At 41.2% G+C, this 24,910-nt stretch overlaps 1 protein-coding gene across 1 annotated transcript in view; it reads left to right on the top strand.

Annotated features, from left to right (window-relative positions):
- SORCS1 (sortilin related VPS10 domain containing receptor 1) overlaps nucleotides 1-24,910 on the top strand; it is a 576,135-nt gene that overhangs the window by 167,207 nt on the left and 384,018 nt on the right. The window contains exon 3 of the mRNA XM_027113082.1: nucleotides 24,749-24,816. Within this exon, the coding sequence (XP_026968883.1) occupies nucleotides 24,749-24,816 (68 nt within the window). The remainder of the gene's footprint in view (nucleotides 1-24,748; nucleotides 24,817-24,910) is intronic.

The raw sequence follows: 24,910 nt of genomic DNA, 5'->3' as shown, positions 1-24,910 counted from the left end.
GTCTATTCTATTGAAAACTCACCTTTTGATTATTGAAATAATACTTCAATGGGACTTCTTAGTTTTATGATTCTCTTTTATAATTGATTAAAATATATAGGCCTGTTTAAATATGTCGTCCCTTATTACACTCCAGTTCCTCTGTTATATAAAGTGCGTTGGTAATTTCCATTAACCCAGAAATTGGTAAAAGTCATTAGATCTTGCATTAAAATTTCTTAACAATTGGCCTTTAAAAAACTTTGTCAGTTTTCTTATTAACTTTTACCCTACGTATAAACACTAAGTTAGAGGTGACCTTTACAAATTGCCATTAGGGCCCTAGACAAGTTGGAGGTCACAAGAATTATGCCATTGGTTCCCCTACTGGAAAATTCATCACAGTTGCTGCTGTTTGGTGATTTTGCTCTTGCTGTTTTGCATTAAGTTCTTCAATTCAGAATTTTGTGGTAAAGGCCGAGATGGCAGTGCACATTGTATAGATTTAAAGAAATGTTTATCAGCAGTTATTTATAAGAATGGCTACTAATATGGGCACAGTCTGGTTTCAAAGATTATGGGTGTAGGGGAACTCTAGTAGTGATAAAAACGCAAATAAGTCCTTGGAAAGCAGGACACACTTTTTACTTGAATGGCTGACTGCGTTCAATTATTATGTCACAGAAAAAAAGCAATGCTGTTTTTGGTGGGGGGTCCCCATTGGCTTATAGAAAAAGAAGCACTAATTACTTATTTTAACTTACCATAGATTTTCTATAGTAAGTAGATATACAAATTTCTATGTACTATAGATTTTTGGAGTTCTATATACTGGGTTGTCTCCTGCCTATGTGATAGATTATATAAGAAAATAACATCAGAATGCGACTGTACATATAATTATTCTGATTAGTGAGGCAATACACTGTATATTATTGCCAAAGTAAACATTTAAAAGCTAACACTAGTTTGAATGTCCTTTTTTTTTTTTTTAGCACCTTTGGTATTTTATTCATTTGACCAACAGTTATAAATACCCCTGTGCCAGGAAGCTAAGCACTGGTGATATAAGATGAATATAATAAGGTCTCTGGTATCTAAGAGTTCTCCATAGTCTGTTTTCAGGACTAACAAAACATTCTTTGTTTTTTTCCTGTCCTTAAAAAAATAAACACTGTGGTAAACAACATATTAATGGGTGAATTTTAACCAAACTATGGTAATATTCCAATAATATTAAAATGCATTAAAATGTGGTTCCAGTAAACTTATAACCAGCAAGCCAGACCTTTGTATTTTCTAGAATATTCAGCTGCCCTGGTTTTACCTTTTACCTGTGATATTGATTCCTTTATGGAACTGAGAGCAAAAGAAACAGAAACAGAAGGCAACAGAGATCTTATCTTAATAGCTGAGTGCCTTGAAAAGATATTTTTCTTAACTGTTGAGTTCAGATAGATTTCTGGAAATGGTAATAGCTTAATAGAAGGGTGCCCACCCTCCACCCCACCTTAAAATCTAAATTAGTTTTCTTATCTTTGAAACTGGGCACAGTTCTCTGTTTATATTTCCACATTCCACGGGCTAACATACTGTGAAAGCCTAGCTGTCTTGGTTAATGAATATCCGGTACATGGAAAAAGCATGATCCTTACCTTGGAAGGCAGAAACACAACTTTGTTAACAATCCTTCCTATCAATATTTATTTAGCTCTAGTTATGTATATTCCCCCTGTGTTTAATATATAGTAAGATGTATTAATCTGTATTCATATTATTCTTATTAGTCAGTACAGTGAGAATTATAGGCATTAAGTGTGGTTGAGTCTAAAGATTGTATTTTCTTTGATCAGATTTCAGTAATGGCCTTTCTTGCGGTTAAAGAATCCAATTCAGTCTCTTACATACAGTCTAATCCAAGACTGTGTTCTAACTCTTTTAATTATACCCGACCACTTCCAGGTACCAAAATCCTTACATAAATAATTACCATGGTTTGGCTAATGTAGTGATGTCTGATTCTTGGTGACCTGGGATCTGGAACTCTACAATGATGGAAGCCTATAGGTTTGATTGGGTTTGGGGGTCAGAAACTCAGGAACACTCAGTGAATGTTTGGTGCTTATAGGCTTTTCTGAGCTTCTCACAGGAGATCCCTGAGAGTTTCACATCCTAGGGAACACAGAAGAATCAAATAGCTGGGGGGGCATTTTCAGGGAAGGAGGTGATGGGAAGAACAAACAAACAACAAAGCAAATAGTCTGTTAAATGCCCCCTGGTACCGTGATGTGGAGCCCTGTCCTACCTGTCTTCTCTTTGGATAACTGGTTATTTTCCTGAGCACTGCCATTTTTTATGTGCCTCAGCCTGAAGTTGGAGACGGGGAAAAACATTCTCAAAGATGAAAAATCAGTTATTCTTTTGAATCCTCTGTGATTATAAGTACCTAGGAGGAGTGATTACATCGTCTGCCTCTATCCTCCATCTGATCTGAAAGCACATTGGTTGTAGGAGGAAGATCAGCTGCATCTCTATAACCAAAGTTCTTTACCCAGAGTTAAATAAATGAGCTTCTGAAGGTTGCCCCAGAATTTTGTTTACAGCCATTGTTCATGAGAAGTGGTATGTGTAGTGTCCATAGCTGTCATCAGATACTTGAAGAAGTTTATAACCTCCCCAAAACCCAGGTGCAACAAGTTCAGCACTTACAATCTCACTAGAATTTAATTATTTTGGACAGAAAAAGCATTTGGACAGACTCCGGGCAGTGCACAGTTACAGCAAATGCATTCTTTCAAATAGGCTGGAACTCCTTTAGCTTCCGGTATGTGGTGCATTTCAGCATCTTTTGACTCCTCTATTTATTTATTTGTTTGCTTGTTTTGGGGTGTGTGTGTGCAGGAATGGGTGTTAAGCCTCATGGATACAGACAACATAAACACATTTCCTGCATTATTGGGTACCTGGAAAATAATCTTTATGAATCGCTCCTATCTGAACTGTGGTCTTGATTGGTTCAAATGCCTTGAAACTTGTTAAGGAATTAGCTATGGTGTACCAGCCTGTTTTTTTTCCTTCCTCATAAACAAATGAAACCTTTAGTTCAAAGTTCAAGGAGTCATGCTTCAATGAAATATATTAAAGCTCTTAGGGAAATGAGTGTTGAAGGAAAAGAATGAAGAATTGATGACCTATTAACAGTCATTAATTCTCTACCTAGAGTTATTGACAGCATGTGACATTATAACCTTACAAATTGCAATGTGTAAACAGCTTAGCAAATTGTAATGCAAATGACCTTTGCATTACAATTGGTCTCACAAAGCCTTCAGCTTATTACAAACAGCTGCCACCAGCATATTTTCTTATAGGCTGCAGAAAAGAGGGGATGCATATAACCAGAGAACTGGGTGCTATTTAGACAGAGCTCAGCGAGGCCACTTACAGGCAGACGTGATGGATGGTGAGTGGCAGCAAACGTCTCAGCCAACGTCTCAGCCAGGGTGAAAGTATTAGAAGTTTGCTTGTCATTGATTTACAGTCACCAAATAGAAAGAACTAATTAGCTGAAGTTGGTTGACTTAGCACTTTTTCTCCTCCACTTTTGAAACAGACAGGGACTTAGAATTCATAAACAGGAGAAAATCGCTCCAGGGTATTTTTGCCAGTCTTTCTACCTACACTTGTTCCCCAGGATAGGAGGCAAGTCACCAAGCTTTGATTTGAGATATGGCTTGGTTTTTACTCTATGTCACAAATGGTAGAATAAATGTTTAGAATTCGTTTACATGGCTTTGGCAGAGATGTAAGTTGCAGGCACATTATTATATGTTGGTTCTAATACGCTACATTTGGGTGTAACACCTGGAAATGGTCCAGCATATTGGCCCATCATTATATCTGACTTGTTCTTTTTTCCTTTTCTTCTTTGTTCAGTGCATACTTTTGTTAGATTTTTCCAAACATCCCCATTGCATTTGTGTTAGAACACTCTCAGAGTATTTGAAATCACACTGGCGTCATGAGAAATGAATTCTATTACTGGTTCTGCCACCAACTGACTGTTTGGACTTGGGCAATTCATGTAACTTCTCTGGGCTTCAGTTTCTCATAATGATAATAATCATGGTATCTAATATTTGAGTGACTACTGTGTGCCAGTGCTTTACATGCAGTATTTCAGTTAATCCTCATAATAATCCTATGAGGTAGGCGCTAACATTATTCCACACCTCATGATGGTGAAACTTACAGAAGTTAACTTACCACTCAGGAAAGTGACAGCTAGGACACAATCCTGGTGGTCTGATTCCAAGGCCCAGACACTGAAATCAGGGCTCACAAACTCAGAAGCCCACCAGGACCACAGAAGGGCAGTCCGTAAGTGATGGCATGTTTTTTGCTCCAGCGGTTGGAGAGCCCATATCCTGTAAGCAGAAGCTAATGCCCCATCCTTCCAGCTAATTTCGCTGTGTGGCAATGTCACCTTAGTATTGACGGGTCTTCTAACTTTTTTTTTTTTCCAAGAGAAGCAAGAATTCCAGCTTAGTATTTAAACTCCTGATTTTGAAATGCTTGTTTTTAAAACATATTGAAGACCAATATTGTGTAGGGCCAAAAAAACATGATTTGGGGCTACTGTGGTTTGACAGTCATCTGCTGATCTGTGATTTAAGCATCACCCACCCTGCTATATTATAAAATGACAGATTTGGACTAAATAATCTTAAGTCCTCCCCAGCACCAAAATTCTCTAGAATTCTTTGATTACCTCAAGTTTCTGGTTTCCAAATGTGCATGTTTTCAAATTGCTTCCTTCCAGCCTTTTTAGGAGAGTTTTTTACATCTAACAAAGAAGACCCTGTCCCGTTAATGATGCTTCTATTCTTCTCGTCCTCATTTTTTCAAAACCTTAACAAGTTATCTTAGATTCTTCCTCATTCTCCCTATAGTGTCCAGTTAGTTCCGTTTTCTTTCTTCCCCTGTTATCTCTCTTCTTTTTGTTCTTTTCTTTCCATTTGTACTCTGCCACCCTGGTACAAGCCTCCAAAATTTTACACCAGTACATTTAAATAGACTCTTAAATGTTGTCTTAACTTCCAGCCACTTGTTACTCTAATCCAGAAGTTGGCAAACTATAACCTGAGGGTCAGATTTGGCCCATGGACTGCTTTTGTAAGTAAAGGGTTTTGGAACCCCATCTGCCGGCTTGTAGTCATAGTGTCTATGGCTGCTTTCATGATCCAACTGTGGAAATGAGTAGTTGCAACAAATATTTTGTCGTCCACAAGCCTGAAATATTTACTATCTTGTGCTTTAAGAAAAAGCTTGATGATACCTGCTAATCCATTTCTTACATAGCTGTCAGATTCAAGTCTAACTTTGTATCTTCAGTATTGTGTGTATCACCTCTGTGTTCAAAATCTTTACTCACTGTCCTATTTCACCACATACACACAGCAAACTTCTCAAGATTTCTCAGCCTGGCATTAGAGATGGTTTAGAAATGACCCTAGTCTATCTTTCCAGCCATATTTTTAAACATCACAGTGATCTCTGATTAGGCTGGTTTAAATGATGAACAACAAACACACCATACTCACCCTAATTCTGAACTTTTGAGAATGTGCTACAACCCAATGTGCAGTATAATTTGCCCATCATTCTTTGAACTATGATTTCAGTGGGCATTTATGATTATAATTAAGCTAATTATTATTGAGAACCTACTATGTATCAAGATGGCAGTAGGCTTGCACAATAAATAATTTCATTTGCCCTGAATTGACATTATTTTTTTAAACATACATGTCTGTACATCAAGTAGTTACTCATTGACCATGTACTCGGGGTTCGTTTATGTCAGTTCGTATCCCAGCACAAGAAATTATATTTAAAAATTTTTTTAACAACTAGATCACAATCTAATGAAAGAGACAGGTATACAAATAATAAAAATTATGTGCTTAGCCATAGTAGAAACATACAATACTAAAGAAGCACAGATGAAGCAACAAGCTCTATCCAGAGAGGTGGGGATGGCTTCATGGAGGGAGGGAAGTGGCATTGGAGCTGGGCGTTGGAAATTGAGGAAGCCCCAGAGACCTGAATATTTATGGTGGTTCAAAGAATAGCAAGGAGGTCAGGGTTGTAGCAGATTGCAAGGAGAAGTGGCAACAGATAAAACTAGAAAAGAGATGTGTGCTGTATAGAACAGTCCTTGGATGTCTTGTTGAAGAATAAGGAGTTAATCCTTTTGAGACAAGGAAACCCTGAGTGTTTCTGAACAGGAGAGTGACAGTCAGATTCTGCCTAGATTGTAAATTCCTGGGTGGCAGAAATTACATTTAACATGTCTCTTTGTCTCCTGTGGATTCTACCGACTCTGCCTTGAACACAGTGAACATTTAATAGAGAGTTGTCCATTGATTAATTTCTTCCTGAGGGTGAAGTGTTTCTGGCTGACTGGTAGCCAACAACATTTTGAGTTATCTCTGAGCTTGATAAAATGCTGACACCTAGTTGCTTTTTTTGTTTTTTGTTTTTTTTAAGCAGAAAATGTCATTAAGGTGATAAGAAGCATCAAATTCATGACATTTCCCTGCCTGTCACCTTCACTCTAGTAGCCAGAAGTGTTGTTTGCCGTGTTCAGCAAATTTTTGGCAAAGTTGAAACCATCCAAAAGAAGTTGCAAGTTCGTTCTTTCTTAAACCACGTAAAGTAGGGATGGGAAATACTGGTTCTCTAAACTCCTTGAGGATGACGTGCTTTTAAATACTATTATTTAAGCCAGAGGGAAATGAGATAATTCAGAAGCTTTTGATGCCATTGATAGAATGGAAAGATTTTGCTCTTCCTACAGTTGTATAAATACCAAGCCCTCAGCCTTCTGCGCTATAGGTGAGAGAAATGATCATCCTGTACTAATTGTCACAAGTTGCCAGGAGTAATGGAGGTCTGCAGGCATGGCAGCTTAGAATGTCAGACCTCAGGTTTTATGATACTGACTTTTTTTTTTAATTTAATTTTTATTTTTTGCGGTACGCGGGCCTCTAACTGTTGTGGCCTCTCCCGTTGCGGAGCAGAGGCTCCGGACGCGCAGGCTCAGCGGCCATGGCTCACGGGCCCAGCCGCTCCGCGGCATGTGGGATCTTCCCGGACCGCGGCACGAACCCGCGTCCCCTGCATTGGCAGGCGGACTCTCAACCACTGCACCACCAGGGAAGCCCGATACTGACTTTTAAGAAAGACAAAAAGACATTTCAGAATTTGTAATCTGAGATAGTTTAGCCCTGTGGGAACTGTTTTGTTTAGTTTGCGGGGAAAAACTAGGAATATGATTTCGCTCTGAGAACTTCATAAAGCTGGGACTATAGTGCAGTTCCACCTCTGATTTGACTGTGAGAAGAGTAGCAGGGTCATTCTGTCATTGACCTGAACCAGTTTCCCTTGCTGTGTTAGGTCTGGTGATCAGCAAGCCTGGTAACGGGTAGCACCAGCGTCCTTGCCTTGCAGGCTGAAACTGGTTCCAGTTTCTGATCCCTAGAGCCAACTCACTAGGAGGCACAGTGTCTAGGGCCCACAGAGGCCATCCTGCATCCCTGCTGACCCCCCTTGAAGCCTGTTCCCCTGCCTCCCTCCTCTCGTTTCCTTCTCCACCCTCACTCTCTACCCAACGTCAACATACGCCTTTCCACCCAAATATCCCATGAGCTTCACACTTGCTGCCCTCTGGTCCCTTGCAGACTTCTGTAGTGAATGTTCTTCCCCTTTCTCTAGGCCCCTTGGCTAAACCGAGGTCTGGATACACTGACACCACCTCTGTGAAATCTTTCCAGATTCCCATCCTCCTACTAGGCAAGTCCTCATAGCATTTTGTATGATACGTATCACATTGTGTAACGTGGTCTGAAGCCCATAGGATAATGATCAATTCAGGGGCATAGAACTCACTGTTTTCTTTCAATAGTGTATCCAGGATGCTTAGCTGTGCTTGGCGCATAGTCATTGCAATAATAAAACAGTAATAATATAATATATATTGTATTTATTTGTATTTGTGTGGTATTTTATTGTATGTATTTATATATACAATACAAATAAATACAATGCATATAATACAATAATGAAATAGTAATAGTTATGATACAATCCGAAGTTACACTGTATTAGTCATAACATCAGATGCATTAGCTCAAGTAGGTGCTCATTTAAACCTTGTGCATAGGGAAGAGGGTATGTTTCCTGAAACTCACTCAAACCTAGCCTCCTCCACATCCAGACAAAGTCCCTTTGTGCAGGAATATCGCCTTTATCTGTATCATGCCTGCCTCCCGCCAAGCACTGCCATTCAATAATTCTGGCACATGGTACCTTTTCCTCACGACAGAGTGCTGAACGGTGATTTATTGCTTGAATACACATTGCTTTCATGGAAGTGATTTGTTTAAAACAACAGTAAAGCGCTAAATAAATTATTCATTCCATGCTAATTCTTCACTTTTATGTGCTGTAGTAAACGTCAAAATAAGCAGCCTGTCAGACATTTTATTTTTGCCACATTAGTCTTGGACAGTTTAAAGGGAAAAAAAAAAGGGAAATCTAAAGAAGAGGTTCCATTTTCAAGAAAATAGATTTCTTTTTCTTCCTGCCACCTCGTGCAGCAGCCAGGCAGAGAGCTTTGGCTGAGGCGTCTCCTTCCCTCAGTGGCTCTGAGTCACTTGCTGAACTGGTCCCAGTGACCCCCTCGCATTCTGTTGCCTACTGGGAACAGTGTTGCTCCTTTTCTCTGCAGAGAGCCATTCGCAATGGCCCAGTCAAACGGCAAGGAATCAGTCTTTCCTGGGAGATTTGCATTTCCTAGGGCACACTGGGTGTTGGGTTTCTAAATTTCACTGTGTGTCTTGTTTTAGGATTAAAGGATTAAAAAGTAAGGGAGGTAACAGTGACTTACTTAACCATTTTTGCAACTGATTTCCCACATGGAATAGAGAGATCATTTGTTCCTATCCTTTTTTATCCTTCTTGACTGAAACCTCATTTCCTGTGTCGGAGTGAGGGACATTTGAGTGACTCAGTTTATGGAGTCCTTCATCAGCAGAGTAGCAGATGGATGGTCTTGTAGATTTGGGGGAAGTCATGCTCCTCTTTTCTGAGCATGAGGACTCCGTGTTTTATACCTGCTGGTGGGTAAGCAGAGCTGTGGTCCTCTGGCCTGTGGCATCCACAGAGGTCTCAGTGAGTGAGACGTAAAGATGACCCCTATGCTCAGGATGGTGGAAGAGTTAACTCAGCCCACCCTCAAGGCCCTGGCTGCAGATCGGAAGCCAAGAAGATTGAAGCTAGATTGAGTCCTGGCCCATCACATGTCCTGTGTGAGAATAACTAAAACCATCTCCCTACGATTATAAAGTGAGTTAAATGACATACTGTGTGTAAAGCACCTGGCTTGCTGTAAGAGCTTGGAAATGTCCCATTTACTTCTAATTAGAGATTGCTCCGTTTAGTTTCCAAAGCATTCAGTTCTGACCTGGAGGCTCTGTGAGTCTCTCCCCAGCTGTAATGTATAATGTGGGTGGGTATCTTTTCCCTCTTTTTGCATCCTGGATAGCACTTAGAACAATTATACATTGTGGCCAGTGTCCAGAAAAACAGTTGGATAAATGATATATATCTATAGATATAGATATATATAGATGAGATGAGGTGAGGTAAGATAAGATAGATAGGATAGATAAGACAGGAAGGCAGACAGACTGAGCTTAGCTTCAGGTTGATTGAAAGCAAGAAGTATAATCTTTGAAACTCTTTCAAGTTCTTTCTTTCCCTCTCTTTAAAGAGTTCTTTCTTTCCCTCAGGTAAAGCACCTGAGCTCTGGTTTCAGTTTATTTGGGTTTAAATCCCAGCTTTCCTAGCTGATGGTAGGCAAATTCTTCAAACTCTCTAATCTGCCATCTGAAAATAGACCATCAAAAGAAAAGAAAAAAGAAAAAAAAAGGAAGCAGCCAGCAGCATTGGTTTCATAAGATAAAGATGTATATAGATTATATTATTCAAAATGCTTAGCAGACTGACAAAAAAAATTTTTAAGTACTCAATAAAGTAAACTGGTGATAATAATTCAGTTAGAAAAGGGAATTGTAATTTTATTGATCCTGTTTAATAGGAAAAAGGAAAAAAGTTAAACTAACTGGCTAAAATCACATAAGGAATTAAAATTGGCTCTATAACCAGAATCGAGTCTTCTCAGCTTCTAACTTCAGGTCTCCACCCTGCCACCCTTACAGACGTTATTTGGCTTTGTCCCCACTGTACAGAGGAGGCAGTTTTGAGGGGCCCATAGGAATTTATTGAAAGAGCTGGCATTCAGACTTTGAAAGACTTACACCTATCCAGGGCTGTCCATTCCTAGATAGGAGAAACTCACAGAATGGGAAGTGGGCCTCTGCAGTGTCCTGGCCAACCTTCAGGTGTCTCACAGGTCTATGCATGAAAGCTAACACTTTTGGATGAAAGGACAGAAAAATCAATAAACCATTGGATTGGATCACAGACATGTTTTACAACTACTCAGCCCTCCCAAAAGAGATACACAGCATTGAATTGTCTGTAGGTTTAATCCTTTAATCAGCCAGGACTTCTAAGAGGAAATCCAAAGTGTTTGGAATGTCATTCTTAAAATTGGAATTTCATTAAGTGGCAGTGCTCTTGTGTTGCAATTACTCAGGTTTTTTGAGCCCACTGTGTTCCAGATGCTTGCTACAATAATTGCTCATGTAACTGGAACATGCTGTTCATGCCTGGAAAAGTCCATCACCAATATAACTACAGTCAGTCAGTCACACCATCAACAGATATTGAAGTCCTTTAGGTTAGCAGGAGAACACTGTCTGAGTTCAAGGGAGCATTGGTATGACATTGATTGGAATGTGAATGTAGGAGCCATATCATACTTGGCCTGTAGGTCATACGAAATTTAAACTTTACGTTCAGTGCGAGGCCACAGAAAGGCTTTAAAGAGTGGGAAAAGATGACCAGATTGCTATTTTTTTTTCTTTTTTAAAATAAATTTATTTATTTATTTTTGGCTGTGTTGGGTCTTCGTTTCTGTGCGAGGGCTTTCTCTAGTTGCGGTGAGCAGGGGCCACTCTTCATCGCGGTGCGCGGGCCTCTCACTGTCGCGGCCTCTTGTTGCAGAGCACAGGCTCCAGACGCGCAGGCTCAGTAGTTGTGACTCACAGGCTTAGTTGCTCTGCGGCGTGTGGGATCTTCCCAGACCAAGGCTCAAACCCGTGTCCCCTGCATTGGCAGGCAGATTCTTAACCTCTGCGCCACCAGGGAAGCCCCAGATTGCTATTTTTAAAAAGATTATAATGGTAGCAGCACAGAGCGTGGCTTGAGGGAAGCAAGATGAGATGGTGACAGAGATGTCAGAGGCACTGCCCTAGGCCAGACCAGGTTGATGTGAGGTTAGATGGGAGAGGTTTATAGGACTTAGCGATTGATTCGGTTTGGGGAGAAAAGAGAGGAATGGCATCAAGGAAGACTCAGAGCTCAAGCAATGGCAATAGCACTTACTAAGCCTGGTGACATTCAAGATCAGGGTATTGGGCATTGAATGATATTATAATGGGAAGAGATCTTACAAGTGTGTAGCATAACCATGGAGGAAACTGAAGCCCAAAGAGGTGCGTTGGCTTCCTCAGTGTCACAGTGTGTCAGCAGCCGAGCTCAGACTTAAGTCTGTATCTCCTGATTCATAGCCCAGGACTGCTGAAATGGATAGCTCCATTGAAAAGTTTTAATGAGCAGCATCTAATGTGGAATCCTACTGAAAGGTGGATTTACAGTGAAGTTAATGAAGCTTAAGATTCAGAGCCTTCGTAGGCATGGGCTCCTGTGAGTGCTAAGAGTTTTGAGGAGTTGTAGATTGTTTCAGGTGGACGGGGAACCTAGGTTGCAATCAGAAAACATTTGTATTTCCTCATTTCTGCCAAACTGCCTAAAGGTGTCTCAGGAGAAAAATACGCAAATCTTTAAGGCACTGGTAATTCGTTGTGATCTAATTTGTCATTCTAATAAATTTTGACTGTTAAATCTCATTTTATTAATAATTTTGTATTATTTTTCTTAATGTGAGGCCCGCGAATTGTATGGCTTTCATTCCCACAAGACCTGGGTCTATGCCTGGCCCTTCTGTTACCTCTTTAACTCTCCGGGCTCAGAACTGGCCCAATCCAGTCCTTCCTCCTGTACCTAGGAACTCCTGCTTCATACCCCAAATCAGCATGTGGTTTGTTAAGATTGTTCTTTATTCTCAAAACTCCTTATTCAAAAATTGATTCTTCTGAAAGTGTAACCTACACCATTTGTCAGATGAGGTGGTTGACGTTAGATAATCTTTCCAGTCCCTTCCAATTTTGTCCTAAGTTCCTTTTCAAAGAGTGGCAAAATGCTGATTTTTTTTATAACCACCCACCAGCCATCTAGATGCAATTGTAGAGGATTAGAATTAGAATCATGTAGAAGCATTTTCGTTCCATGACTAAATGACAAGGAACATATAAAAATCACTTAACTTCTATAGGGTTTTTCCTCCAACACAAACCTTTATTATTTATTATTATATTTGACTTGGGATTTCGAGATGTTATTTCAATTTCACTTTTAAGCCAGCTTGTTTTAAGCTTTGAATTTCCTTTTAGGCAAATTGTGTCTCACCGCACTTTAGCACTCAGACAAGGCAAATATTAATAAAAGATCTGCTCCTAGAGATGTCAGTGGCTATCGTTTATTTATTTCTCTTCTTTCTGGTCCACATTAAGACTTTCCCAGAGTAAAGGAAAATATTTGAACTTAGCTTATTTGAACTATCTCTAGTGTTTCAGTGTGTTATTCTTGTTGCTTTCGTTAGTTGCACTGGTTGGTAAATGAGAAGAGAAAATGAAAAGAAATAGAACGCTTACATTCTTTTCATATTTTATTCAGGTGTCTTACTGAGGTTCATGTTCTGATGCTTGGATCACCATTATATGCATATCTTTATTTAGCTTTCTGTGTGTCGTGTTAACCTTGAAAACTAATATTTTAAAAAAAATTGACTTGGGGCTTCCCTGGTGGCGCAGTGGTTGGGAGTCCGCCTGCCGATGCAGGGGACACGGGTTCGTGCCCCGGTCCGGGAAGATCCCACATGCCGCGGAGCGGCTGGGCTCGTGAGCCATGGCCGCTGAGCCTGCGCGTCCGGAGCCTGTGCTCTGCAACGGGAGAGGCCACAACAGTGAGAGGCCCCCGAACCGCAAAAAAAAAAAAAAAAAATTGACTTAACCTCTTCAGACCCATGAATAACTGCATAAAGCCCAATATGGAGAAGTGGAAAGGGAAAGTCTTGCTTCATTTCTTTCTTTTGAAGCAAAATATAAGGAGACATATGAACAAAAGGGCCCCTCATCATTAACATGCTGTTTGCTGTTTAACGGTACATTCACCTTGTGTGTGGGCTCTTGCCTAGGAAGAGTCTTAATACTTAGATAGCATCTATACTTGAGACAGTGATTTGAGAGCTTGCAGAGCTATTTCTCAGATCAGCGCCTCAAAGAAGTTGAAAGGAAGGGAATTTCTCCATTATTCACATGCCCTCTGTCTCCCTCCTGCCAGACTCAGTTTTGTACCCCCTTTTACTTCAGCATATGGAAGGTTTCCTCTGTTTTGTTTTCCAGATTTCCAGAGAGAAGATACTGCAAGAAATATTTTTTTTTATTGTTTTGCAGCTCTGAATTAACAATTCTCTGCATTATTTGTGTTTCTTTCAGTAAGTACCAGGTGACCTAATTTGAATAGGGACTACCTCAAAGGAGGATGGTTGGGATATCATGTCCATTCCCTTCGAAGCACTAGGAGGGGAATGAGGGCAACGTGGTGTAGAGTTTGTTTCTTTAATTATGAAATGATGGACTTGCAGAGGACACTTCCAATAGGTTCCTTGCACTGTAGCACTCCAGACCGCCCACTGAGCTGCTAGCCCCTCTCCCCCCATGCTCTAGCCTCAGCTGCTAGCCTCTCCCCCCCCCATGCTCTAGCCTCAGCTGCTAGCCTCTCCCCCCCACCATGCTCTAGCCTCAGTTGCTTTCATATCTTGAAGCTTTGGCTTTGGATCTCCAGTTCTTTTTAATATTTCTATTTTACTATTATTTTAATATTTTCTGTTTCCCTGTATAGTGAGGTTTCATCTTGAATATACATTTTCCTCATATTTTGTGCAATCATTTTATCTTGATACTCTTCTGGGATGACACTGGTGCCGATATCTTGCTCTTTTCTAGAAAAAAATATATCATTTAATTTCGCGTCTCCCTACTTCCTTTGCTGTAGCACAGAAGATTGAAATGGAGTATAATTTAGGGCAGAGTAATTTACTTAAAGGAAGGAGCGTATGAAATGGTCAACATTATCCACTAGATATGGATCTATGTTTGGAAAATTATCCTCTTTTTTATTATTCAGAAAAGAAGAGGAGGAGGAGAAGGAAAGAAAAAATACAGGAATGAAGTGTCATCAGTCAGTCTGTCTGGCTTGACACTGTAAGATAACTAGATTTTGGAGAGAGTACTTTTTATTTTTTTCTGAGTTGGTAGCATCCCTCACCTTGGGGAACTGAAGAGCAAGGTGATGATGAAAGGTTCTATATTCAGGATTTGCATCCAAAAGCAACTTAGGTCTGGTGGGTTTGACAAGCTTGGATTTGTTTGCTAGGTATAATGACTTGGCTCTAGGATTAGAGCGTAATAGCTTTTTATTTAAAGCATTTCTTTACTTGTTACTAACAAGAAAGAACTTGACTTTCAGCAGACAGGTGGCAAGAGATGTGCGTTGCTTCCAGTGAGAGCTACAGTTTTCCTCATGTGCAAACTGCTGGGACAGTGTCCCACAGCTGCTGGGCCAGCCTTGTATATTAGCTGCAAATGACCTCTACAGGGAAACAGACTCAGAGGAAGGGCATAGGAAATTTTACTAAAAAACCTTCCACTTCCATAAAGTCTCTTCTGTATGCTGCAGTTTGCCCTGTGTCTAGTGTTGATTAGGTTATCTGCATGCACTGTTTGTGTCTCTGTCTCTGTTGACTGTCTTGTCTTTTAAGTTCCCTGGTGGGGGGGGGGCGTCCAGTGGCTGTTTAACTCACACCATTTCAGTGTCATGCAGAGGATGTCATATGAATAAACATTACATTAAATTATGTGTGGGCTTCTACAAAACATGAAGGTCATTTGGGGATTAAGGACTTTCCAGAGGCAAAAATCTACTAACTGCTTTCTAGCTGGCCCTGTACCCCAAATTCATCCCACTCTTTCTACTGTTTTTTTTTTTTTTTTGCGGTACGCGGGCCTCTCACTGTTGTGGCCTCTCCCGTTGCGGAGCGCAGGCTCAGCGGCCATGGCTCACGGGCCCAGCCGCTCTGCGGCATGTGGGATCTTCCCGGACCGGGGCACGAACCCGTGTCCCCTGCATCGGCAGGCGGACTCTGAACCACTGAGCCTCCAGGGAAGCCCTCTACTGGTTTTTCATTTCAACTTCTGTTTGTATGTGCTGGATTACTTCCGTCTGATGACTTCAAGTGCATGTGTGGCTGCATCGTATCAACCTTTCAGTTTCCCTCTGGGGCTTCTTAATCTAGTTTAGCAATTATTGATTTCTCTGCCCTTTGATAACTCAAATGGAGCACAATTATACATTCACGTAAATCTCCTGAAAATGTTGATATAATAAAACAGTCTGTTGAAATTTGCAGTTAGATGTGTGCACATTCATTGTCAGGAACTCCTAATCCCGGGACAGCCAAATTCTGTTGTGAGTTAAGTAGAAGGATCAGCTCCTCAAAAAAGGATTTCACCAGGGTTCAACAATTTAAAAAAAATTTTTTTAAATGACAAATAAAAATGTCATTGATCTGAGGTCAGTATAAAGAGAAAACTCAAGTTTATCCATTATAAGGAAAAAATATTCCAGGAATTTCTGGAAGAAGGCAGAAAAAGGGATGAGTTTGTGGTCAGTACCTTGTCTGATAGGTAACAGGACTTCAGTACCATTGAACTGAACGTAAAATGAGGCTCCTTCAGTGGTTCTGCCTCGCCTCTAGCAACAATCATACCCATATTAAGCAGTATACCATGGGGAGAGTTAAGCACAGTGGATAAGAGTCTGTATCTAATGTGAGTTAAACTTGTCCCCCACTTACTAGCTGAGTACTTTAAGTTACTTAGCTTTGATTTTCTCATCAGGAAAAAAAAAAATCATGTAAGTACTTGAAATGCCCTTAATAATGAAATTCGTCTGGCATACAAAGTAGGTATCCACAAAATGCTGGATGTTATTAATAATAGCAGCTGCTTACATTTGCACAGTATTTTAACATTTACAGAGAGTTTTCCCACTTCCTACTGTGTTTGCTTCCCAAAACTCTACAAGATAAAAGAGAAAGATAACATTATCTTCTCATTTTACTGATATTTATTTATTTATTTAAATGAGAGAAGTCAATTCAGTATTTAAGGGCTTTATTCAAGGCGAAGCAGTGGCAGATACTAACTGTAGTGGCCACTCCCCACTTTTTCTGTGCTAGCAGAGCCCACCTTGTTTTCTCAGTTTTTATTGCACATGCTGTGTGGGCATGTGGCTGAATCCTGGTCATTGAAACTGCAGAGATTTTGTAGGTAGGGCTTTGGGGAAAGGGTTTCCTTTCTAATTTTAAACAAAACAAAACAAAAGCATACATATACACTAGAGGCTCTTTTTTTCTTTGCTGGATGTCGCTGTGTCTGCATGTGCTGCAAAGAAGTGTCACAGCCTCCTTGCTAACACGAGGGCAGGTAGCACCCTGTGTTGACATTGTCAGAGAGGATATATGTGTATCCCTTGGGTCCTTGATGACATTGTTAGGCTAACTTAGTCGTGGAACCCCATCAACTCTGGACCTCTTGTTACATGATAACACGTCTGTTATTATTTGAGTCATTTTTAATGCTCCATTTCTCATGCTAAAGACATACGAACAGATATGGTGGCTAAACCGAGAGTCAAAATCTGGTCTCCTGCTGATTGCAAAGCCTTTGTTCTTTTCAGCAAAGCACACTGCCATCCTAATATTAAGGCCCTTCACAGGAGAGCCAAATGTATCTCTCTGTTCTGATATTTGTGTGTTTCTGCTGTTGCCGAAAACCCAGCCTCTGTTCACCGGTGCCGAACAGAAACGCGGAGACAGCTTTGGAGGAGCAGAAGAGAGTAGGTCTATTGCTTTGCCAGGCAAAGGGGGCCACAGCAGGCTAATGCCCTCAAGACTGTGTCCCTCTTCCTGGGAAATAAGAAGAGGTCTTATAGTTTCAGGGTGGAAAATAGGGCTCTAGATAAGGCTCAGGGCTGATGTCTTGCATTTCTCTTTTCTCCTGGAGACATTGAGATCATTAGGGCTGGCGTCAGGTGGTTCCGGAACAGGTTCCAGTAGTCCTCGAGGTTATCGTTCTGTGACCTTCTTTCTGGAATGAAGAATTCTCACAAAGGAAAGGAATGTTAGGGAGTTTTGTCTTGGAGAAGTAAACGTCAGGTGTATAGTACAGCTTTAACTAGGGGGCAATCATTTTCAGAGTTCAATTAAGCAAGAAAGAGGAGGAAAAAACATCCGTAGGAGACCGGTTGAATGGGTGGAAAGAATAAGGGCTAACATAATGGGGGGGCCCCGACTAGTTCCTACTACAGCACTGCCCATAATCTAAGCTTGAGCTCGATCTGGGGACCTGCTCTCTTTGTTGCTCTCTGAGCTTTCACATCTCTGGATGCCTGTCCTCATTCTCCCTTCCCTTAGAGTATCATCTCTATAGCCTCTCAAGTCCATCAGAGTCACACACATCCTTCAGGATTTATCTTGAACGCCTCCTTTTGTAAGAAGCTCTTGCTGAGGATGTTTTTCTTTCTTGCTCTCTACAAGATTATAAACACTTTTCTCCTGCCACATACCTTTTTCTTCCTTATTTTGTCACCATCTTTGTACAGCTCTGCCTCTCCACTAGACTGTGAGTGTCCAGGAACTGGTACTGAGTCTCGTTTTCCCTTTGTGTCCTGATAGCACATATGTTTTTATTCCTGCTTCTTAAGAAGACACAATAAATGTTGATTGAATTAAATGTGTGGAATTTTAGAGCTGAAAGTTCTTTCTTCTTAACAAAGCTCCCGTTTTCTGGGAATTACAGAAGGTTCTTATCCTTGGATTCATGACCCCCGTAGGATTCAGGAGATCAGTGAAATCATTAACATTATATTCATTGTTTTATGCTCACAACTTTTATTAGATCAGATTCTTAAAGAATTCATGGCTCCTTAAAAGAATGAGAACCTCTGTTTAAGTTGGAAAGTTGAATAAGGCTTTCTGAACCAAAGACCCAATCTGGAACATGCATATTATAGGGAAACCACTGTTGTGAGTTTTCTTCATTTCCCTAAAACTGGAGTGCAAAGAAAACAACTAAAAACAAAACAACTTTCTGGCTGTTGAATACCCCTCTTCTATCTTATCCAACCCTTTGATCCCCATGAAAGATTGTTCCACATCTCTTCAGGGCCCTTATTATTCTGTCTCCATATTCACTTCCATCCACATCTTTATAAACACCCAACCTAATGTCTCTGGCAAGCTGGTGCAGTGAGCAGAGAGGGGACACTCAAGACTGGGCAATGAGGGGACACCAGGGCCTTCAGGAAGCTGGTGGGGGGAGGATGTGGGTGGCCAGCTGCAGCCCTGAACCTAACATCTTCCATGCGGTTATGCTAATGCTCGTGCAAGCTTGACTATGGCCCACTTCAGGAGAGAGGGCTTATGAGCACTGGCAGGGTTGAGTTCTGTGGAGCCACCCCGAGCTTTACGAGGATGGAACCACCTGCCCACGCCCCCCCTGAATCACTGATGACTGAGAGCATTACAAAAAAAAATGGCGTTTCATAGACTGGGACCCGTGTCACCCTCTTCATTATTCAGGATTTGGAGCTATAGACCCTTAGGAATGAAAAGACTTTAGGATCTTGTAGCCAAAGTGATCACTGTTAAGAAGCCCAGGGCCACGCTTTTGTTTCCCCTGAGATTAGATTCTACCTCCACATTTGGACACAGTGAGAAAGAAAAGAATGAAAATCGTTAATAATTGAAAAATGAGGAGACATGTCCTACTTTTCTAAGATTTCCCTGAGATGAAGGAGACATGAGTTGAAGGCCAGTGGCCAGGCCAGATGTCCCAATGGAACTCAGATCGCCCTGAATGTCCACTAGTTCTCCCAGAGCTACCCAAAATTCATAGTTCAAGAAGAATAGGAAGCTTGCTCTGCAAACTCCTCCTTCAGAAAAGATTCTCATTAGTCTGCTGCTACCAACCAGGTTGCTACTCACAAGCAAAGTAATTAGGAGAGGCCACTCCAGGGAGGATATGCACATTCCTTCTTAGGGGATGAAGGAAGGGGAACTGCATTGACTCCCCCACCCCACCTTCCATCCTCCTTCCTCTGGGGCGCATGCTTTAAGTTAGCAAAGGATGAAAACACTATGTTCTTTCCTTAGGAAAATAAATGGAGGATTCCTGTGCTACTACTTGGGAAGGATAGAGTAAACTTTGGTTTGTTGCAGTCTAGTAATCAATTTAGAGACATTTTTAAAGGTATACTGTGTAGAATCAGGTTTCTAGGAAGGTGTTTTAGGCGTTCCTTATATGTTTGGAGTTTCATTTCTAAATTATATTTTTATGTTAAAAAACCACCTGCTGTCACATTCTAAGGTGTAACCTGTCCCAATACTTGGCATAATGGCGACTTCTGATACGTGAACTTAGCCTGCTGCCTGCTGTATTCATTCATTCTAATCCAGACCCGGATATAAGGCTTGCCCTGCCATTTTGATACTCATTTTTACTGGTTTTTGCTATTTTACACTAAAATGACTGGTAGTCATCCATGTACAGTATCCCCTCCGTATCCATAGGTTCTGCATCCCTGAATTCAATCATCCACTGATCAAAAGTATTTGGAAAAAAATCTAGAATTTTCTAAAAACAAATCTTGAATTTGCCACGCGGTGATGACTATTTACATAGCGCTTACATTGTGTTAGGTATCGTAAGTAATTTAGAGATGATTTAAAGTATATGAGAGGATGTTCATAGTTTATATACAAATACTATGCCATTTTGTATAAGGGACTTGAGCATCTATGGATTTTGGTATCCACAGGGGGTCCTGACCAATCCCCCGTGGATACCAAGGACAGCTGTACTAGTGTCTCTGTCTCTATGCTTTTGCTGTGTAACTGAGAGCAGAAAGAAGTTGGGGTTAGCAGAGGGGAGGAGTGAATTGGCATCTTCCTTTCCCAGGGTCCATTGTGATTTTTTTCCCCCAACTTTGTTGAGGAATATTTGGCAAATCAAACTGAATGTATTTAGAGTGCACAACGAGATGCTTTAATATAGATATACGTTGTGTAATGACTGCTAAGATCAAGATCTCTCTCTCTCTCTCTTTTTTGGTGAGAATGCTTAAGATCTACTCTCAGAAAGTTTTGAATATATAATATTGTACTATTAACTATGGTCACCATGCCGTACAATAGATCCTCAGAACTTATAACTGAAGGTTTGTGCCCTCTGACCTACATCTCACTTCCCCCCTCCTTGCAGCCCCTAACCGCCACCATTCTATTCTGTTTCTATGAGATCATTTTTGTTTGTTTTAGATTCTGCATATAAATGATACAGTATTTATATTTCTTTATCTGGCTTATTTTGCCAACAGAATGCCCTCCAGGTTCATCTGTGTTGGCACAAATGGCAGGATTTCATTTTTTATGGCTGAATAATATTCCATTGTGTGGACTACTATACTACATTTTCCTTTTTTAAAAAATTATTTTATTGAAGGATAGTTGATTTACAATGTTGTTTTAATTTCTACCGTACAGCAAAGTGATTCAGTTATACACACACACACACACACACACACATACTGTATTTCTTTTTGATACTCTTTTCCCTTATGGTTTATCACAGGATATTGAATGTAGTTCCCTGTGCTATGCAGTAGGACCTTATTTATTCATTCTATATATAACAGTTTTCATATACTACTCCTAAACTCCCAATCCATCTCTCCCCACCCCTGCCTCCCCCTTGGCAGCCACAAGTTTGTTCTCTATGTCTGTGAGACTGTTTCTGTTTCATAGATAAGTTCATTTGTGTCATATGCTAGATTCCGGTTGTAAGTGATATCATAGGGTACTTGTCTTTCTGACTTACTTCACTTAGTATGATAATCTCTAGGCCATCCATGTTGCTGCAGATGGCATTAGGAATACTACATTTTCTTTATGTGATGGTTTCTTAATACCTATATAGAGAGGGGCAGGTGAGAGGCTGGAATTGGTGGAATTATTCAGTGGGAGCTTTCAGAGACTCTGGAAAAAGAGGTAATAGTTTGTTGAGCTCATTGCTGAGGAGGAAGCCACAAAGGAAGCTTCATTCCCTTGAAGACCCTCATTTATCCCTGCACAGAGCCTGGCACAGTTTCTGGTGCCTTCTCATCCTCCAAGGAATGAGCGATTTGAAAACAGCAGCCTGGTGGATAGGCTTCAACATCCTCTTTATAAGTATGGAGAAAATGAAGTTCCTCCTCGCCCTCCCCCCCACCTGCCCAGAAGCTTTATGAGCAGTGGATATGGCAGGAAGGAGCCCCAGCAGAAGAACAGGACTGATGACTTGCGGTGACAGCAGCTCCTAGACTGGTTGGGGGATCCTTAGACATGTCACTGTGGAAAGTCCCAGAAATAAGTGGGCACTGAGGTACTGACACAATGTAGGTAGAGGTTGTCTAGTCATAGATATTTAGATTATAGCTATTTAAAGAAAGTATCCTAAGATTTAAAGAGGAACCTAAAAAAGGTATTACCATATGGTCACCACTTATTGTTTTGAATCAAGGATATTTTGGTACTATATCATGAGAACAAGATATAGGAAAAAAACAAGATGTTCACAGATACTCCATTTTGTGTGAAAGTATTTATCAGAACAGCCTTGTTCTCATTGATTGGATTTACAATTAAATGCTGTACACTTGGACTCGGAATTAAATCTATATGTGAAAATTGTTTACCAAATGAATAAAAATAAATGATGATTTATATATTTTTTAAGTACTTATAACATTTCACTTGATCAATAAGTTCCAGTGATTTTTTGTTTGTTTGTTTGAAAAATACACAAAAATGGTAGACAGCAGAACCAGCCTAGGCAGACAATTGCGTTGACCTCTTTTTCTCATCTAATGGTGGTCGTTTTGGCTGTGGCCCTTTAACAGATGCTAATTCTGTAGAACGGTATTGCTAATTAACCAGAGCAGAAAAACAAACAACAGCAAATCCGACCTAATATAATGACTGTCACCATCCGAAATAAGGTGGTAAATAATGCATATAGACAGGAAAGGGAAAAAAAGGGGAAAAGCTTCAAATAATCGATTGAAAACATAACTAAAGGTCAGCAGTTCTCCCTTCTTTCTTGCTCTCTTTCTGAAAACAAAGATTAGATTGATCCAAGCAGATATGCCTTGAAATGCCATAAATGACACCTCATCTGGTGCAGTATTGACAAACTGCCTGAGGGTATCACTGGCATTTTCGTTTTACTAGCCCAGCAGGAAGAGTCAGGGAGTGGATTTGTACCTCCCTGCCCGCCTGCCTGTGAATTGCTTAAACACCTTCTGTGTGTGTGTGAGGGGTTCCACACCATTACATGCTGGGTTAAAAAGGTTCCTTCTCTGGGGCTCCAGTGAATTCCCTCGTCAGATGGATGGGAGGGGCAGTTTGTGACCAGCTGAACTTCATTATTTAGTTTACTTGCAGCAGGAGAGCAACCACCTAGAAATGCTTTATGCCCACACACCCATTTTCTTGGTGGGGGATTTATAGACCTGCTTGGCAAAATCGTATCGAGGTGGAGCAGTGACATCACTCTGTCTTCAAACAGCCACCCCGCTGCCGCTGATCAGCATTCCTGGGATGGCGGTGATTGAAATTTAGCACTTCAAGCGACTTAATTGGCACACGGATCTGTTAAGCATATGCCCCCACCGCAGGCCTGCCATCTGACGTGCCCATGCGGTGCCCAGAGCCTCACACGTGCTTACGTTTTGCTAAAGAAGTAAGTTTTGAACAGATCCTTGAAGGAGGCCTGTGCAGCGGTTAAGGAGATGGGTGGCCTTAGAGCACAGGTCCTCAGATTTCTGCCTGTCTCGAGGTGACCGTGGTCCTTCGTTCCCTTGAACTTGGAGCAAACCTAAGGTCATGGAGTTCCAGTTTGCTTGCTGTGAAAGAAGGGATCAGAATCTGCTCTTCAGTAAAGCAAGCCCTGTGCTAGCAGGGTAGAACTTGGAAGGATTCAGCACTTCTTGGCATCTTGCTGCCTTGGAATTCGAGGTTAGACTGTTCTGTGCTCACTGTGGCTAGAACTGAGCCCTTGGCCTTCAGAGAAAATCCAGGAAGTTGATGTCACCATTTTTCTACTGAGTTGGAAACAGCAGGACTGGGCCAAATGTTCTAGGTTATGAGTATGAGGAGAGAAATAGGAACCTCAGCAGAAAACAAAGCAGAGCTATTAGGTTCTTTTCATTATGTGAGGAGAGCAAATAAGGGCGGAGACCATCCATGGTTAGAAACACACTGCTCTGTTGTATTTTCCCAAGCGTCATGGCACTCTTGTGCTTCAGTTAACGCGGCGGAGCCAGGTCATGAGTTTCAGTGGATCCCAGACCACCAGGCCTCATCTGTAGGTATGTTCCCTTTGGGCATCAGGCAAAATCCTGGGCTCCTAGTAAATGGTTCATAGGAGTTGAATTCTAGAAGAATGAGCTAAATAGTTTAGCTTCCTCTGAGTGAGGTTGAAAAGAGCAACAGGTTAAACTCAGGGAAGATTTGCCGAGAAGTGAATGAAGCTTAGGTTTCCAAGTCCCTTAATTGCATAGCCCCCTTCCCAGGGTGTGGAGATTGGAACTCATACTTTTATATCTTGTTTCTTATGAAGGGCTCCCTAAATGCTGTAAGCTTTAGGACCCCGTAAGACAGAGATCTGTGCCTGTTAAAATGCTGTTGCTTTAGTCCTTGTTGCTTCAGTCCAGTGGCTTTCCCAGAAATTGGGAGAGCAGAAGAAATAAAGCCAAACCCACAGAGGAGAAGAAAGAGAAAGAGCTAGCATTGAAGAACCCCATGCTAGTTGAAGCGTAATTTGCATTTATGACCTAATTTAAGCCCTCACAGCCACCCTTTTTGAGAGAAAGCATGTTGCGGCTCAGAGAGGCTGTTACCTGCCCCGTCTGGTACAGCAAGGAGGGCTGGGACCTGTGTCATTGACCTTCCTCTCTCCCAGCCACCTGCTCAGTGGCTGCCTTGCAGGACACATATCTGACAGCTCTGCTAGCTTTCCTGAAAGTGTTAAGCCCACCAGGATAAGAAATGCCTGGATGGGCAGGTAAGTCTTGCTGCCGGCTGAGAGGGAGAAGGTTAGGGAGGGCATCAGGCTTGAGCCGTTTAAGGGAAGGCACAGGCAAACCCTTCGCCAATCTGTGTAAGGGGATGCTGCAACAACTCATTCAATTACGTGAAGTGTCCCTTAAAGGAATTCTAAGCCCTCCCTTGGGCCATTTCAGTTCTATGAGATTGTCATTGTTTGAAACTAACCAGGATTTCTTCTTTTGCCTTCAGGTGATTCTCATTTTGACAAAGCTCTATGACTATAACCTGGGGAGCATCACGGAGAGCTCGCTTTGGAGGTAGGGAAGCTGAGCTGATAATTACTGTGTTATTTAAACATGATGTCCTCGGCTGGCTGCTCACCCCCACCCCAGTTTCCTGGTGGGAAGGTTT

This window comes from Aethalodelphis obliquidens, unplaced genomic scaffold (assembly GCF_003676395.1).
Source record: "Aethalodelphis obliquidens isolate GAN/ISIS:26980383/991018 unplaced genomic scaffold, ASM367639v1 scaffold11, whole genome shotgun sequence".
In the NCBI taxonomy this organism is placed as follows: Eukaryota; Metazoa; Chordata; class Mammalia; order Artiodactyla; family Delphinidae; genus Aethalodelphis; species Aethalodelphis obliquidens.
This window is presented reverse-complemented; position numbering and strand designations above follow the sequence as displayed.